At 37.7% G+C, this 19,556-nt stretch overlaps 1 protein-coding gene across 1 annotated transcript; it reads left to right on the plus strand.

Annotated features, from left to right (window-relative positions):
• The first annotated feature begins 339 nt into the window (after positions 1–339).
• Positions 340–17,134, plus strand: LOC127631899 (protein-tyrosine sulfotransferase 1). The gene is made up of 2 exons (XM_052110296.1): positions 340–722; positions 16,100–17,134. The coding sequence occupies exon 2, from the start codon at positions 16,298–16,300 to the stop codon at positions 17,132–17,134; it is 837 nt and encodes a 278-aa protein (XP_051966256.1). The 5' UTR covers positions 340–722; positions 16,100–16,297.
• The last annotated feature ends 2,422 nt before the right edge of the window (positions 17,135–19,556 follow it).

The following is a 19,556-nucleotide window of genomic DNA, read 5'->3' on the forward strand; positions in this document are numbered from 1 at the left end:
CTAGTTTGTTCAGTACACTAAAGGATCTCCACTATACACATCCTTTCAAAAAGAACGGTTTCTGGACTCCTCGCACGTGTACCACCCATGGAATGTCTATGGATCGTCGTGTTTTCAATTTTATTGCTTAGCTAATCTTGTTGTTAGGCTGGTAGAAGGGCTCTGGCGAGACAGAATTGAAGAGGGTAGCGTAAACTCTTACTGCCTGTATTGTCCAATAATAGTTGTCGACACATATACGTCAAAAGAGCTCTGGACCAATCATAGCGTTTCTATTATAAAATCATCTTCAGCGGGTCAACCAAAGATCGTGTTGCCTGATTGAGATAAAAGCTCCTCAGGAAAGACCGTTTTACAGGATTCCCAGACGAGATATCTCCACTGAATAAATTGTGTAATTTAAATTAAAACAATATAATTAAATAATTACTAATATTGACGTTATCGCACTACAAACAACCGAAAATGATGTCTTGTTTGCTGAAGTTAATCCCGTGTTATTAAAGTCGGTTCCCAGCATCTGGCAACGCAGTGTGGGTGACGCGTGTTTGATGTGATACAGTTGTGGTAAACGCAGAGTCGAGACGTCGTCCACTCTGTCGCATTTTAAAGCGGTGAATGGAACAGCTTAAGCGAATGGCACGTCTGTGCATCGGCGCTCAGCTACAAAGAGTTCCCGTGTAACCCAATACTCGTCTATTGTGACGGATCGACCGCACCAGGTACGTTCCTGTACGCATTATAATCCAAAAGTGTTGCAGAATTGCAATGTTTATATATACATGATCGACAAACGTGATAACCGCAACTCGTTCCTTCTGCGAGAATCAAAACTCTTTTCTTACGGTCTTTAGTCCGCCTTAAGTTATTAGGTGTATGGAAAAGGTTTTCTTGGTTCTCGTATGTTTTGACTAGGGAAAATGATGCACACTTGGCACGTGCCAGCGTTTGCATGCATCTGTATTGGACGACAAGCGAGCTGTCAGTGATATATATATATGCTGCTGTGTCCGTATCAGATACTGTATAGTATGATGTATGTACTGTATGCATATCAGATGTACTGAGATAATGACAGAAAAGCAAATATATATATATATATATATATATATATTAGACGAAACATATGTATATATTTGGGATAAGCACTACTTTATGTGCCATTGCTTTTGGTTAGATATGCATGAATAACATTTAAGGTTTTAGCAGTGAACCGAAATGTTTAAAAATGTAAATTATTCCATGATGCAGCTATTCATAGCAGCTCGGCTAGTTATATTTATAGTGCATTTCTTGAAAAGCAGTCTGTAGCCTCATGGACTGGCAGTCACTTCAGCTGAATTGATCATCTATGGGCAGACAGCCCCTTTGTGATTCAGAAGATATTTTTTGACAGTAGACATACTTTATTTTTACTGAATTGAGATTGCTCTTTGGCCTCTTTTAGTCCAATTGCTGCTTGAAGAACTAACTGTTTGATGTGATGTATGGCACAGTGGTTTATATTTTTACATTAAAAAAAAGGAAAGTAATTGAATGCAATGTCTCATTTTGTCTACCACCACATTTAATACTTGCAGATCTTTAGGTATTTCATTGGAGGCTGTTTGGTGGAGAAACTCTTTACAATTTTCTTTCAACCCTGTGGTGAAGTAAATATAGCAGAAAAGATTAAGTATGTTCTATACTTGAATATGTTCGTTTAAGCAAGAACTTGAAAATATTAAGTAAATTCTACATTCAAACATGTAAAAATGAATGCTCTAGCTTATAAGCATATAATATTTATGATTGACAGTTTTATGAAAATGTGTCATGTATCATTCCTAAAGTTAAAGTATTTATTCACTAATTTGAGTAACTGAACTTTTCGAAGTCGGTGTTAGCACTGGGCTTGAATAATGAATAAGCTTACATTGTTTAACTTTTTGAAAGTTTATTTACACCGTTTTTATTGTTCATTTTGTTAAGTTTGGTAAATTCTTGTTTTGTGCAGTATGGAGTTCATTTTCTACTCAAAATGACCTGTTCATGATTAAAAATATTATCTGTTGATTGTTGTGTTTTGTGCACCATGTGTTGAGTTCTGCGTACACAGATCTGAATCTTGTTTCAAATGCCATTGAAGCTGGGCAATGTTGTCTCATATACTATATAGCATATCATGTCACGTAGGACCTTATGTCCAGTGTTTGTAAGGAAAGTCGAAAACGTGAAATGTTCTAATAATATGTTAATTTAAATTTTAATAAGTTTAAGTCCCACGTTGGGGTGCACGATTATAGCAAAAATCATAATTGTCGATTATTGCTCTTGATGTTGGAATTGCAATTATTAATGTCGATTAAAATATTAAAATACTGTGATGTCACAAAGTAAGCAACCTTTGTGGTTCTTCAGAGTAGCAGATTTCAATGGTGGATATGAGCTTCGCTCCAATTTCTTTTAAGCATCTTTTAAGCAATATATTGTATTTTTTATTGTAATAATGTTTGTAAAGTTAAGGCAAATGAAAATGATTGTAAATTGATATATATGGTATTCAATATATTGAATTATTGCTAAATTACTGCTTAAACTATTAGTTCACATACAGTAAATAATAAGGCATATTCAGTATTCAAATGTATTAACAGCTGATTTAAATCAACCAAGTTAATGCATCCAGTAAGCCCTTTGGTGACTAGACAAGGGACCATTTATCCAGTTAGATCTTCAATGGTGATCTTGTTCATGTAAGATCATCATTAGATAATTTTTGGCCTCAGTGGTTGCACTTTGGAAATTAAAAACAGTTATTTGCGATCAGAGTTTGTGCGATTCGTGAAAATGTTAAACCTACCAATAGCAGCTGCGTGGCAAATGGGTCTTATTAGAGCAGACGTGATAAGAATGACGGTGATTCCTGAAAAATGCTATTCATGCAATATTCTTAATGTTTGTTACACCTCCAAAACACACTTAGAACAGTTAAGGTGAATTATTTTATTGCTATTTTGTACAAATCAAATTCACATTGACCTACTTATTAACATGACAAAACAAAACAGTTACTACATTTTTAATAAATTGTACACAGAAATCGAGAAACGCGACAAACTCCCCCATTACAATGACTGAAGCTGTCAATCACTGCAGGTTTACACTGTTTGAGATCTGCACTCTCACGAATACTCTCATTAAAAACAAAGCTGTCTAATCAGCATAAAAACTCAATTATTTACACCACGTCTGTGCCTTGTAGAACAGGATCATTTCAGTTTTGTCGTGTTGCTCATTTGCAGTGTATTTAACATCTACGTTCAAAGTGAGTGGTGCAATATGCAATGAATCCAAAATATTTACAAAGTGCTTTTCGCTCTTGTTCTACAGCTTCTTTTCAAGTGTCAGGTGATGTTTCTTCAGTATTCATTTCTGTGTGCATAAAGCAAGCATCTGGGCATTCAGACAGTTTAAAACTTGTGCATTAGTATCAGTTGTCATTACAGATAGGACTGAGGACTAATCTAAGCGGCTCTGATTGGCCATTGCTGTTTCATTGCTCAACAGACATGTTAGTGATTGGTTAGAGTACTCAACCGCTGCAAAAACACGTAAATAGAAACCATTGATGCAACAGGAGCAGACTTCAATTGAATGATGTAATCGTCAATTTTCACAATTACATAATCTTTGCAGACGTAATCCTGATTAGTTTTCTATTAATTGTGCAGCCCTAGTACCATGTATATCATATTTGTAAGTAAATGTGGCTGTGTTTACTACTATAAGTTACGTTACTACTATAAGTTAAATTTACTCATCTCACTTTAATTAATCTTACGTCATGAAGACTTTTTTACACCATTAAGATTTACTTGGAAACACTGTTTAAAAAAACTTGCAAAAAATTCAGGTGTAATTCACCAGCTTTTTGTATATTGAGTTATAGATTTATTAAACAGCATTAACATTTCCTTCTAATTTGTGGTTTTCTCAGAAAGAATTCAGCAACATATTAGGATCATAATACACTTTCCCAGACTGCCATTTAAATAACTTATCTATTTTATGGAGGATCCTTTTTTTAATTACACTTTTCTGTAACACTAACTTCACTAGTGGTTTCACGAGACACAAACGTAACACTTGAATATTGATCTGTCCTGGTATGTTATGCAATTACAACAGAAAAATTGACTTTCATCGTGTATGGAAGCACAATGACCTTCCTGTGGTGATGTGTTGCTGTTTTAGAGGCTATACGAAGTGACTCACCACATTCACTCTCTATGATAATTTGTCCTGTTTTTAATTCTGATGAACTCGTTTGGGACCTTGCATGATAACTCCAGATTCTCTCATTAGCTGAAGCAGCACTACTACTTACCCAGCCACTAGAAGGCAGTGGGGATTGATGTCCCACTCGTACTGTAGGTAATTGGCCTGTGCTATCAGTTGTACTTAATGTAAACTAGGTAGAAAGTACTCTACTCGGGAGCTGATTGAATTGCCACTTCAGATCAGTTTTAGCTCAGCGACAGCACACTTTATGCATCTTAAACTAAACACTCTGGTACATTTGAATGTTAGATTAGATGCAATGGTTCTCATGTTGACAATGTCATAGACCAATTTGAGCCACACAATTTGGTTAGTATTGCATGAAAAATCATTCTAAACAATCTAAAAGCCTCTGGAAATGTAAAATATTACTGTTCAAATGTGGATGTACTTACATGAAGTAATGTGATCTTTAAATGCTTTCTGCAGAATGGCTTGAGATTGGAGGTCATGAGAAATAAGAACATCACAGATTAGTGAGTGGCATAATGCACTTCTGTTTGCGGCCCATGGTCCTACGGAGACCCCACCGCAATGAGAAAAATATCCTAGCCTCTGATTCAGACTTGATTTAAAGAATCGGGTTTAGCCAGTGGCTGACAGATGTTGACTTGTGTTGGCAAGTATCTCTTGCATGACTAATCTGAGTGGCCAGTTGTTACTTAAATCATTGCTTAATAGCTATGGAAACTTAAATCATTTGCTTGATCAAACCATCATTGCTTAAAAGCTGAAATGGTGAAGTAGTAAGGGCACAGCAGTGCTATACAGAGATATACAGTATCTGATACTCGGCACCCATTAAATATTTATTTAAAGCAGACTCTGTGATCGCTAAACTGTATGATAATTCAATATCATTATACATGCATCAGAGAGAGAAGGAAAAATGTCAATAACTTAGAGCTGTGCACAAAAATCGTTAGTATATGGGCTCCTCATTCTTGTCTCCTCTTCATCTCTGACACCCAAGGGTTCTCTTGCCCGCACCATGCTTTGTGTTGCATTGCACATGTAGTGTTGCTGTTACTGTTATAATCTTTGGGAGTAAAGAGCAGTCCTCCCTTTGATTGGTGAATGTCCCTAAAGCACAGCACATGCGTCTCCTTATTTTGTGCTCCGCAATAATGGTCAACCTTGTTAAATTCAATTAATGCTTGTCATTGGCAGGAGTCTTCACTGATCCTGGAAACTTTTATCTCAACAAGCAGAGCAATTTGTGAAAACTAAATATTAAAAATGCAAACCTGATTATCAAAGCAGTGATTGTGTAAAACTAATAGATCGTTCTACACAAAATTTCTTCAAAACAATATTAAATTATGTAATTAATTAAAATAAATATGTATAAACATTCCCACCAAGGTAAATTACAAATGTTTAGTAATGTAAAGTAACTAGCAGCACTATACAGTCACAATTCAGCACCTCACAACTGGACAGCAACTCTCTAGTACTTAAAGTGCATCCTCGCACATTTATATTAAGTGCAGTTTTAGGAAAGGCACATAAAAAATAATGAACATTTGTAAAATTGCTCGTAGAAAACACTCTTAAAATCAAAGGTCAAGATTCCTTTATTGGAGCCCAGATCAGTCTAGAGCCTTTTGCAGTACAGTTTGGGAGTCAAAATTCAAAACGCACCATATCACTAGCCTATCTAAACCTTCACAGCAGTCAATTCAAATCACCAAATAATACCCACATATCAGACTAACCAGAAATAAAGCTATGCAACTGCTATGACCTGTAGTCCTTAACACATATTTTTCAATGTACCACCGTTCCCACCGTTACTTGAACACTAATTCCATGCATCCCTACTTAAGAATCTCCGCAAATTTGTTGCAGTCATTACATTCTCCAATTATCCATTGAAATCTGAAATTAGCCACCGATGACAGCATCATGATCTTTCCTTTCTATGTTAAAAGGTCTTTAAAATCCTATTTTGGGCGGCCTTCGGACAACAATTCCCATTTAGCCCTGAAATTAACGTCGCCTCTTTTCCCTCATAATGAAGACGAGCAGTTAATAGGTTATTAGCCATTTGATTTGAATATTCTTTTGTCTCCCTTTGTTAAAATAGACTAAAATAAAATTAGATGAAAAAACTTATACTGAAAATCAAAGACAAAGATGACTGATTCTTCTTACACTTTAGGCTAATTATAATAAACAAATATAATTTACTTGCATGACTTCTGGTGGTGTGAACTTCTCTGCTACAGAGTGATAAAGAGCTCAAAGAACAACTCAAAAAGAAACTGCATGTCAGTGTATAAAGACTGTATGCACATGGGGCACATATTATTTTGTGATTTGATTATCTTAACCCTTTGTACTACATGGCACTATTATCAATCAATATTTCTTTGCTTTTTTTTTTGCTTCTATTAAAGAGACTTTTTCTTGGGCAGACCATTAATTCTAAGCCGGGTAGTTCTATGTTTGAAGTCCGTTGCATATTCGCATACGGTGCATAAGGGACCATTTGAAATGTCCACCCACTGCACTAAAACATAAATGGTTAAATGTGCCCCCAAGTAGCGCCAATACTGGGCCACAGGTAGAAGTGGGTGGAAGTGCTTGGTTGTTAAGAAAGGGATGAGACGTGTAAGAGCTCCTTTTGTGTCTTTTGTGATTGCTCAGAAATGCCATGTGCACACGCCTGTCAAATTCAGCAGTGATTGAATGGGTCTGCTGGCGGAGAGCTTCCTACATCAAATCTTTCCATTCTCTCCTTGCCCTTTGAGAAGAAAGCCCTCATGTCTGAAATGAAAAGTATCCTGCTCACTTTGTTTATTGCTCATTCAAGCACTGGTGCTGGATTTCATTTTCAGAGGGATCTGCACTGAAGTTTTTTTGTTGAGATAGCGTTATATATACATCGATATTATATGTAGGAGATTACTGCAGCATGATCACACAGGAAGTCGGCATGTTGTTTCCAAGAGTTGCACTCTAGGATTGGCCACATTATGCAGACTCACTGACAAGTGGCATGTCCTATCAGACATTTTTGCATCAGCTCCAGTTTATTTACATTCCCTTGTGGCACGACCGGAAGCGTATTGCGTCAGCAGCGGAGACCTCGGTTCGAATCCCACTGTGAAAACCAAGAAGTAATTGCATACGCATTATCAGTGATCAGCGCAATTCAGATGTTGCATCATGCATTCCTCTACACAGCCTGTTCAGCTTAGAACAACTCGCTCTTGGAGCCCCTCCATGGACATTACACTGGGAAAATGGAGCTAATACATGCCCAAATGCCCAACAACACTTACCGTTTTTGCCAGTGGGATCAACGTTTTGAATTTTGGTAAGCACAGACAGATTTTAGCTAGTCAACCTTCTGTTTCCGATTTTGTTTTTTGTTTTAGATTTTTTTTTTCTTGATCTATTCCCATATCTGAATTCTAAGACTTTCTTTTTCTGTGTTGCCATAGTCTTTAGTCAAAGAATGCTTCTTGTTTTATTAAAGGAACTCAAATAGTGTATTCTGTTTTCTCAGACTTCTTAAATGATTTTCCAAATCTTGGTTATAAAACTGAATTGTGCATTTTTTTTTTCTTATGTAAAAAATTAGGGATGCACCGATCCGATACCTGGATCGGTATTGGCTCAGAGACTGAAGCTTTTAAACGGATCTGGTGTCGGCCCGACTAGCCCGACCCAAATCCGATACTGTGTTAGTCATGTTCATTACTGTCAAGCTCAGAAAATTACATAAAAGAACCATAAAGACACCATTAAAGCAGTTCATATGACTTGTGCATTTTATTGAAAGCCACTTGAAGATGTGCGATAGCTCTGTGAATCACAAAAGGCTGTGTTTAATAAGTAAATATATAAAATGCACGCGCAGCTCCAGCGCGTTAGTGAATGGCGTTGCTCCATTTCACGCACACACACACACACACACACACACACACACACACACACACACACACACACACTCTTGGCTATTTTTAGTCTTCACAGCAGTGTGCAATATTTAAGCGCTACTCAAGAACAACATATCAGATGTAGATTCCGTTCACTTATAATATGCATTTAGAATGGCACTGGAGGTGTGTTTTTTTTTTTACTAGAATTTGAATAAGAAGTGAATTAAACTACTGTGAACTTGCCTATAAACAGACACACTTACAGGACTTCCTGGTGAGTTCTGAATGTAATAGTAAAAGCGTGAGAGTTTAAAAGTTAAAGGTGCACGACTGGGATATATTACTATTATAATATATTATTATTTGTTTACAAATGATAATAATATTTAAGTTGAATGGGTTCCAAAAACTGTGTGAATGAAAAGTGAGCTGATATCTTACAAATAAATTTTACAAAAAAGACATTTGAATCCTTTAATGTCCAGATAAATGTTGACAAAAAGATGCCGTTTTGTACTGAACACTTATTCTAGAATTACTGTTAATTTTGCTGCTACATTATCCAGTAAACTAGTTATCAATAAATGTTTTCTTAATAAGCTATACATTTATAATAATGTGTAGTTAGAGGTTTGTGTTTCTTTACATTTACATTTACGCATTTACATTTACGCATTTGGCAGATGCTTTTATCCAAAGCAACTTACAGTGCACTTATTATAGGGACAATACCCCCGGAGCAACCTGGAGTTAAGTGCCTTGCTCAAGGACACAATGGAGGTGGCTGTGGGGATCGAACCAACAAACTTCTGCTTACCAGTTCTGTGCTTTAGCCCACTGTGCCACCACCACTCTCATTTATAACTTATAATTAAAAACTACTAATGTCACTTGACCAAGTGTGCAAATGGTCTAATTTTCTGTCTTCTCAGTGAACCTGCATGTGGTATCTATAGGGGCTATGGGAATTAGATTTCCTCTGTGGAACACATTTCTGGATGAAGCTGAATTAAGATGAATGCTACACAGTTACTTGCAGATTGAGTTTTTAGCATCGGGTGACAATTGGTTTATCCTGATGTAAATTAGAATGTTGACACATCAGTCTTTGTAGTAGTCTTCTATTTAGGGTTAGGCCCAGAAATTTGCAGCACACCGCCTTTTTACAGTGTAAATGTGGAGAACATGGCCTGATTGAGCACTGGCTCTGGCACCAATATTTGTAACTCAAGCCCCCCCTATCTCTTCCATGGCTTTGTTAAAGAAGAGTAAGACACCATTCATGTATTATCAAAGAAATACTTCTCAAGCTCTTCTCATTATTAAGTGTTTCTGTGGCCTAGTTTCAGCACCAGCCTTTGGAGGATTCCCAAACAGATCAATGTCAAATCCAGTGGAGGATATCTGTATCAGAATTGAGGAAGCTCAATTAATTTAATACCAACACCTTCTTGATTTCACTTTCACAAATGTGAAACATGAGATCAAACATTGCTTAACCACAGTAGTAAATCAGTCAAGAGGATGGTCCCATGTGGAACACAGTGATTTACATGTAGAGGATGCTGGCTTTCATATGCACTTTCACTTTAATGCTAAGTGGAAGCATCTTTGTATGCCATGTGTTCCATTTGTTCAATGTTTTCTTAATGATCAGCTATCTAGCCTTCTCATAATGTTTAGGCTACTCTAAACTCTACTGCATCCCACTCAGCCTATGTGTTAGCCACAATTGAGATCTGTCTTCTCTACGGAGAAGACAGATCTCTCTACGGAATAAATTAGAGTGGGTCTCTAAAGTATGAACATTTATGAGTGAGCTTTAACACGAAGCAAACAGGGAAGAGGATGGAACTATGACTCATTCTGTCACACCTTTCAGTGAAGATGTTCCTGAACAACATTGCCTTCTCCTGTGTGGGGCCTCATCCATTACACTGAGGATTCTGGGTGTGGAATTCCTGTATACCATCTGTCAGCATTAACAGCCTGAGGCCAAGAAATCCATCACAAACAAGGCCCCTCTCCATCAATGTAAATCCACACAGACCTTGAAAGAGAGCTTTAGGTTTCTCACACTTATCAGAGGCGGCCGACATGTTCTGATGATGTCACTGTTTTACAAGTGCAGCTCTGACGGTTACCTTGGCATACGATTAACACTGTAAGATAGATGTTAAGAATAACATTGTGGGATTCAGGAACTCTTGTTACAGTTTATTTCTTTCATGAATAAAGGCAGAGAAAGGAGTGACTAAGTATGAGTGTACTTCTGTTGTTTTGATAATTGGTGTAAAGAATTTGGAAGACGTCAGTGGTTTCAACTACTTGGATTAAAGTAACTTGTGAAAAGACAGTGAAAATGGTGAGGGGGGTCAGTTTGCTGAAGAATTGCTTGTGTTTGCCGTAGATGTTGTCCTTGAGTACATCTACCTTGTCTCTTATCTCTCTCCCTTCTCTGTTAGTCTCAGTCACCCTGGAAAAAGATGCAATAAAAGTGAAGGGTGACTGACTATTATCTGCCTAAAATGTATTGTGTTCCATATAGTGCATTTTAGCATGACTTGAACACTGTACATTGACCAGTCAGCACACAGGAAAGGAACTATCTGTTTTATAAGAGAAAGTATAGCCTTTGTGATCAATATTTGTTCCCTTCAGCCTCCGTACCATTCCCAATGCTACATGAATCGTGTTGGGTGACTGTCTGTATGCATAAGTGCCTGTGGGTTTGTATTTAGGTCCATCAGTATAGAGAAATCTCATTTTCATGTAATGTATGTTTCAGGGCAAGGACGTGCACAGACAGGGCTCCCCAAAAAATGACTCTTACTAATTTATATTAATTCCCTCACACTCACGCAATTGTTTCATACTCAACAGATTTCTATGAAATAATCAGTTCACACAGAGCAAAGGAAACTATGCCACATGTTTTCAATGCTACTAGGTTCAAGTATATATTTAGAATAAATGACTGCACCAAGGAGAGGGACATAGTTTCACTAATAATTTGTCTTATTTTACTCTAATGGAAAGAAAACTTCAAAATACACATTTAGATGATGTTAGTTTTATGCCTACTGCCCCTGTCTGTTTGCATCTGTAGATTTCTTCTAAATTAACCAAAACAAGTTAATCTGCATATTTAAACATAGGATTTCAGAGGAAAAGACTGTTGAATGCTTTAGTTATTTTGTTTATTCTAGTCACCTGCAGTGCCTTGTCAAATGTATGCAAACTAGCACATTTAAATTAGTTGTCACCTAATTTGCATATCAATGTGGCGATTGTGATGACATTACTAGACACAAATTTGACTGTATTCACCTGTAGTGTCTCCATTAAGTACAGTACTTTAGCCTGTATGGCCATGATATATTGCCTTAGCTAAACTTTAGCTAACTTATTACATTAGCTAGTAGCTCGTGAGTCATGCATGTTAGCAAGACACAAGTTAACTATATTTGTCTTTTGGCTAATTAGCTGTAAAGTCGAGGCACTGGTAGCTTAGTCTTTTGTTCATCACCACTCACCTCCACACAAGCCAAGGAAAACACAACTGGGATAGGAGCTGAGAGGGGTTGCTGCATGTCTGATGTGCCGATGTGTGCTGCACTGCTGCGTGGAGACACAGAGGGATGGGAGGGGGGGGGTGGGCATCGGAACTCGACAAAGTCTCATCTCCCGAGTCCCGACATTTAGATTTTTTTTATTCAAGAAATATATTTGTTTGACACGGAAGCTGTGCGAATATATACATTCATTTATTAAAAAATATATATATATATATATTTATCTGTGTGCACGTGCCTGTTGCAGGGTAATGCAATATCAGTTTCTAAGAATTTCTTGACTGCAATGAATGATGATAATCATAAATGATCTCCTTTTTCTGCACATAGATGAAGAATTGTGTCAAATATGGGTTAATTTACCAGCACCAGCTTCCTGGAATAGAAGAATTACAGCGGTATCTACCTCAGGTGTCTTAAGAAACGTTATTAGCTGGGTTCCCAGATGGGTCTTTGTGGTTGTTAGCCTTGTTTGGATTGTTTAAGAGGGGGTCTCATGGCAGTTCAATACCTGTGATTGTGGATTACCTTGTGACTGAGGAAAATGGCTTAAGACTCCACACACATTTTGTATCTTTGACGAGACCTATAAATGATTTAATGAAAACTATGTGTGTGTTTAAAATGTCTTTGGTCTGTCATAGGAATGAGCTCATTTGTGTTCATGTATTTGACGGCACTAATATAATTTTAGATTGTCAGCAAAAGAGGTAGAGTTAACAAGAAAAAACTAAACAATTACAGCTCACTGACTCAATGCATTTCTTGTAAAAATCATTACAACTTGGACATAGTGCATGGAAACATAACTTTGAAAAGACTGTCTCTTGGGTTTCCAATGCCGTGCCGAAACGTTCATTAGAGGTGCTTACTAAGGCAAGCATCACAATTATTATTGTTCATACTTTCACCAAACCCTAATCCTAAGTATTAAACTTTTGTGCATGACTCATCCTGCACTGTTTGTGCTACAGACAAAATCGATACTTCAAATTGTGTGGCTTTGGAGAGGTAGCAAATTACTTTTATAAACAATACATCTTGCGGATGAAACTGGTGAAAAATAACCCTATAAACTTATATTGAAGGAGGGATGCTAGCCATATCTAAGGGTCAGAATATCATAGAGGCTTGAGGTATCTTTTGACTTGGGTCAGTAAGCAACCACCCAGAACAACATACAGGGTTCCCACAACCATGGAAAACCTGGAAATGGCAGGAATGTTTAAATTGTGATTGCCATATTTGGAAAAGCCATGGAAATGGATTAAATCTTGGATCATGTAATGGAAATGACCATAGAGAATGTATATTTTTCTAGTTTTCCTCTGCCTAAAATTATTTCACCAGCTATAGTTGAAGTCAAAAGTTTACATACACCTTAGATAAATACATATATATTCAGTTTTTCACAAGTCCTGACATTTAATCGTAGAAAACATTCCCTGTCTTAAGTCAGTTAGGATCACTACTTTATTTTAAGAATGTGAAATGTCAGATAATACAAATACAAAAAAAGATTTAAATAGTAGACCGAATTATTTATTTCAGCTTTTATTACTTTCATCACATTCCCAGTGGGTCAGAAGTTTACATGCACTTTGTTAGTATTTGGCAGCATTGCGTTTAAATTGTTTAACTTGGGTCTAATGATTTGGGTAGTCTTCTAGAAGTTTCTCACAATAAGTTGCTGGAATTTTGGCCCATATTTCCAGACATAACTGGTGTAACTGAGTCAGGTTTGTAGGGCACCTTGCTCTCACAAGCTTTTTCAGTTCTACCCACAAATTTTGGATTGAGGTCAGGGCATTGTGATGGCCACTCCAATTCCTTGACTTTGTTGTCCTTAAGCCATTTTGCCAAAACTTTAGAGGTATGCTGGGGTCATTGTCCATTTGTAAGACCCATTTGCAACTGAACTTTAACTTCATGGCTGATGTCTTGAGATGTTGCTTCAATATATCCACAATTTCCTTTCCTCATGATGCCATCTATTTTGTGAAGTGCACCAGTCCCTCCTGCTGCAAAGCACCCCCACAACATGATGCTGCCACCCACATGCTTCACTGTTGGGATGGTGTTCTTCGGCTTGCAAGCCTCACCCTTATTCCTCCAAACATAATGGTCATTATGACCAAAAAGTTCCATTTTTGTTTCATCAGACCAAAGGACATTTCTCCAAAAAGTAAGATCTTTGTCCCCATGTGCACTTGCAAACTGTAGTCTGGCTTTTTATGGGGGGATTGGAGCATTGGCTTCTCCCCTGCCGAGCAGCCTTTCAGGCTATGTCGATATATAACTTGTTTAACTGTGGCTATAGATACTTGTCTACCCATTTCCTCCAGCATCTTCACAGGGTCCTTTGCTGTTATTTTGGGACCGATTTGCACTTTTCGCACCAAACTATGTTCATCTCTGGGAGACGGAATGTGTCTCCTTAATGAGCGGTATGATGGCTTCTTGGTCCCATGGTATTTATACTTGCGTACTATTGTTTGTTCAGATGAACGTGGTACCTTCAGGCATTTGGAAATTGCTCCCATGGATGAACCAGGCTTGTGGAGGTCCACAATTTTTGTTTCTGAAGTCTTGGCTGATTTCTTTAGATTTTCCCATGATGTCAAGCAAAGAGGCACTGCGTTTGAAGGTAGGCCTTTAAAATACATCCACAGGTACGTCTACTTGTCTAAAGGCTGTATATAATTTTCTGGAATTATCCAAGCTGCTTAAAGGCACAGTTAACTTGTGTATGTAAACGTCTGACCCACTGGAATTGTGATTTATAGTCAATTAAAAATGAAACAATCTGTGAAACAATTATTATTTTTTTAAATTACTTCTTAATCTTAAACGACTTGCCAAAACTATAGTTAGGAAATATAACATTTGTGGAGTGGTTAAAGTCTATGTAAACTTTTGACTTCAACTGTAGATTTTGCTTTGGTGTTGTGGAAAACGTAATTTTTCTCATTTTTGTGCAAATTGTTGTTTTGAAACAATGATTTGTTCAGAATGGTGCACAAATTAGTCTGAATAATTAATTAGCGGTTTGGTCTGAATCAAAATGCTTTTTAAAAATCTGTATCCAGCAGTCATAAATGACTGGAAAAGTAATTTGTCTATACCCTGCAACCACCCAGAACACCTTAGCAACTGCATAACAACATATTTACACCACTCAGAACACCATAGCATTGCTCTAGCAACCACCCATAATACTTGAGCATTGTGGCAGTGATTTTTGCATTGGCAGCCACCACTCACATTTACTTCAGTAAATGTAAAAATCTAGTTTACATGATGATCGGCAGGGATTCTCTCTTTCTGTTTGTTTTCCACCTGTGTGTTTAAGCACAGTTGTCACAGGCCAATGTGCTAATCAGATCTGTGCTTTTGCCAGAGAATAGCAAAGGGAAAACCTCACATCAAAACCAACACGCCAGAGCCAAAACAGTGGGTCAAGTTTTATGCACAATGCTTGATGTGTCGAATTGGCCACTCACTCCTTAAGATTGTGTACCATGCTGTGCAGATTAAAGACTGCCAGGTCATACATATTGTTGCTGGTGAAGATGAGTTATTTGTACAAAGAGAGTGGGAGGAAACATGAGTCAAACTTAAGATATGTGACCAGATAGGTCTCTGATTTCAAACGTGTATCTCTTTTGCAAGTCCATTTATCCAAAATCCAATTGTGCTTATCCTCCAATATGTTGAAGTCTGATATGTTGTCCTTGCTGGCAGGTTTTGTTTTTCCCCCCTTCATTTGTTTTAGGTCTAAATCTCACTTCAGAAAATGTCATTCAGTTTTTGGTTTAACAGGGCAGGTAGTAGTTTTCATTTAGATTTAGAAGTCAACATGCAACTGAATTTGCAATCCATTTTACTTGCATAATTTGACTTCTTTCCGAGTGAAATGGGATATTCAGAAAAATGTAAAAGAGGGGTGTGTGAGACAATAATGAATTGTAAAAAGTGGCTGTTGCATGCCAGAAAGGAGCCAAGTGGTTGAATCAAAGGGTTTGGAAAAAAAGAGGGATTGGTGATGTCAAAGTTACTACATTTTGATAAAGGATTTTGAAGACATACATCGATGCCCATTATTTGGGATAAAGAACAAAAATTAATTGTGTATGATAAGACAAGGAACGTATTAAGAATACACAGTAAATAGGGTAATTTTTGGTTTCATGTTTGCATCAATCATGTTGGCACTGCAGTGATGATCTTTGATCTATAATAGAATATGACAAGTCTTTAGAAATGGTGTAATTTTGATGTTGAGTTCTGTTCTGTTGTGTGTTTCAGGCCTGATGGAGCCAGGTACTCGACGAGAACTGCGCACAGCAGATCCCAACCTCCACTTGCTTCGTCACGGCCAGTCCTGAGTATTGGGTGTTCAGCTCAACCTGCAATTCACCCAATATCACCCTATCCCCCTTTTGTACTCCCTTTAACATTCTTAGCCCACCCCTGTCTCTGTCGGCCCTCCCACTCACCCCTAAGATGATCGGCAAGCTGAAGCAGAACTTACTAGTGGCCTGCCTGGTCATCAGCTCCGTCACAGTGTTCTACCTGGGAAGGCATGCAATGGAGTGCCACCACCGGATAGAGGAGCGCAGCCAGCCGCTGTTTAGCAGCCTGCGCACCACCATACGCACGGGCCAGAACCTCAGCAATCCATTCATCTACAATAAAGACATGCCTCTTATATTTATTGGTGGCGTTCCTCGCAGTGGTACCACTCTAATGCGGGCCATGCTGGATGCTCACCCTGATGTACGCTGTGGGGAAGAGACCCGGGTCATCCCTCGCATTCTGGCTATGAAGCAGATGTGGAGTCGCTCTGGGAGGGAGAAGATGCGTCTTGACGAAGCCGGAGTAACGGATGAGGTCTTGGACTCAGCCATGCAGGCTTTCCTGCTGGAGATCATAGTAAAGCACGGGGAGCCGGCCACCTACCTGTGTAATAAAGACCCTTTTGCCCTTAAATCCCTCACATACCTGGCTAAGATCTTCCCCCACGCCAAGTTCATTCTTATGATCCGTGACGGCAGGGCCTCCGTCCACTCAATGATCTCGCGCAAAGTCACCATTGCCGGGTTTGACTTGAGCAGCTACCGGGACTGCCTAACAAAGTGGAACCGGGCTATAGAGACAATGTATACACAGTGCATAGAGGCAGCGGACAAGTGCCTACCTGTGCACTATGAACAGCTCGTCCTGCATCCAGAAAAGTGGATGAAGACACTTCTGAAATTCCTGAACGTTCCTTGGAATAATGCAGTTCTGCATCATGAGGAGCTTATTGGGAAAGCAGGAGGCGTTTCACTGTCCAAGTAAGTGGCAGTAACCTTTTGTAACATGTCTGCAATACAATATGTATGCTATGCAATATGGAATGTTTAATTGTTTCAAACCATAGCAAACTACATTGTCATATGACCTCACCATGTTGCATCTTTAATTTGGAGAGAAGAGTCCAGTTATAATCTTGCAAATAAAATACACTTGAAATAAAACTGTGTAAAATTGGCTGAACTTGGCAGTTAGTTCGAATAGTGAGCCATGAAGATATAACAAATTTTGGTTTATTTTCTTCCTGTGTATTCATCATAATGGAAATGGAATTCAAATCGGTCCTTTTGGATTGAGGATGCAATGTTCTGCTTGTATGCTGCACATGTAGTAGGCCAATCAGGTATTCCATGTGTAAATGCACATTATACTTACTATATACAGCAGGAATTGTACAAGTAGTATGGAAGCATACTATTCTGAACATATCCACGGTTTTGGTGTCCTTAAAAATCCCTGTTGCCATAGCTAAGTGTACTTATGTACATTTATGTACATGTGCAGATGTGTGTGGGTGTTTCTCACTCTGTCAGTCTATAACTGTACATGTGATAAAATTCTCACTGACCAGTGATACAGTCCTTCCAGGTCTGGCAGATAACAACTTAATAATCCATGGGAAGCAGTTGTGTTTACGTGATTTATTTTTGAAACACAATGTGTTGTGTTGCAGTCTACTAAAAAGACATATTACTGTACTCGGTACTATGGCAATGAATAGACCAAATTAAGGGGTGTAGTTAACTTTGCAGCATTCCTGCTGCAATAAAACATGTTATTACAAGCTAGAACCTGAGTGCCTTTTTTCCCCCCAAAAGAATATGTAGGTGTATCATGCCCAAAAACTCCCACATGAGCTCATCTCAGAATTTTATATTTGGCCTCTTTTTCTCTTTTGTAAGTGCAGACCCTGTTTTGTCAAACACTTCTCAGCCTTAAAGGGATAGTTTACACAAAATTGAAAACTCTCATAATTTACTCACCCTCATGCCATCCCAGATGTGTATGACTCTTTCATCTGCAGAACACAAAATAAGATTTTTAGAAGAATATACTTTATTAGCTCTGTTGGTCTTCACAATGTGACCAACTGGCAGTTTGTTACTGGCAGTATAAAAGTAATCCATAAGTCTCCAGTGGTTTAATCCATGTCTTCTGAAGCAATATAATAGGTGTGGGTGAGAAACAGATCAATATTTAAGTTCTTTTTTACTGTAAATCAACACTTTTGCATTCAGCCATACTCATCAGGGCTAGTTAACAGTGGAGATTGATAGTAGAAAAGGTCATATTACTTAAGATATGGATTTAACAGATGGAGTCATATGGATTAATTTTATGCTACATTTAGGCCCTTTTTGGAGCATCTGAGTTCTGATCTCCATTAATTTACATTTGTGAAGACCTATATAGCCGATTATAATTTCTTCTTAAGATCTTCATTTGTATTCAGCCGATGAAAGAAAGTCATACACATCTTGGATGACATGAGGGTGAGTAAATGAAAAGACAATTTTCATTTTTGGGTGAAATATCCCTTTAATTTGTTAATTCGGTTTAGGGAGCAACATATTCAAGCACAGCAAAGACATTAGCTCTTGCATTTATCACATCTACAAAGTGCTGGTCATATGGTAGCACAGATGATATTCAGACATGTCCCACAGAAAGTTATTGAAGTCTCCAAAACACAAAGGGTCACACTCTATTGGCACATGAAATGGTTGAGCCCCTCCATGTCCCTTGAAGATATTTGGCTTCTGTCTGGTTTCCATTTTTAGAAGAGTACTTGCACATTTTTAATGAAAAGCTTATGCTCAGAGAGAATGGACATACTTTTTCCTTTTTTATTTGTCTTGGATCCTGTTGTATATCTCCCCTTCCCCCTCTTCTCAAAGTATCCCTGGTCTGTCTTTCATCTTTTCAAATGTCTGTGGAGTGGAGTGCATTGCTTACTTGCTCTGACCTTTTACAACCACCATTTTATGATTTAGTACAGTAAAAATATTACATAGCACCTTTTACTAACACAATGTAACAAAATAATTTATTTAAATGGATAAAAATAACATCACATAATTGACTGCTACAATAAAAGCTACTGTACTTGTATTTTTACTAAAAAGTTTTTAAGCATATCAAGTAAAGACTTCTGTGGATATTTCTGTGAAAATATAAATGGCTCCTTAAATATTTTTTAATTATTTAATTGAAAAGGACCGTTTAAAATAACTATTTAAAAAAACTTTTTTATTATAAATGAATCAAACTTCAACAACATCGGCAATTTCATCAAATATGCTTCTGAAGTACTGTATCTCTCTCTTAACTCTCACGTATTGGTGATGTATGACACATGGAGGGAGCTACAAGGAAACGTAATGGCCACATTAAAAGTGTGATATGA

The sequence above is a fragment of the Xyrauchen texanus genome, chromosome 38, assembly GCF_025860055.1.
Source record: "Xyrauchen texanus isolate HMW12.3.18 chromosome 38, RBS_HiC_50CHRs, whole genome shotgun sequence".
NCBI classification, from domain to species: Eukaryota; Metazoa; Chordata; class Actinopteri; order Cypriniformes; family Catostomidae; genus Xyrauchen; species Xyrauchen texanus.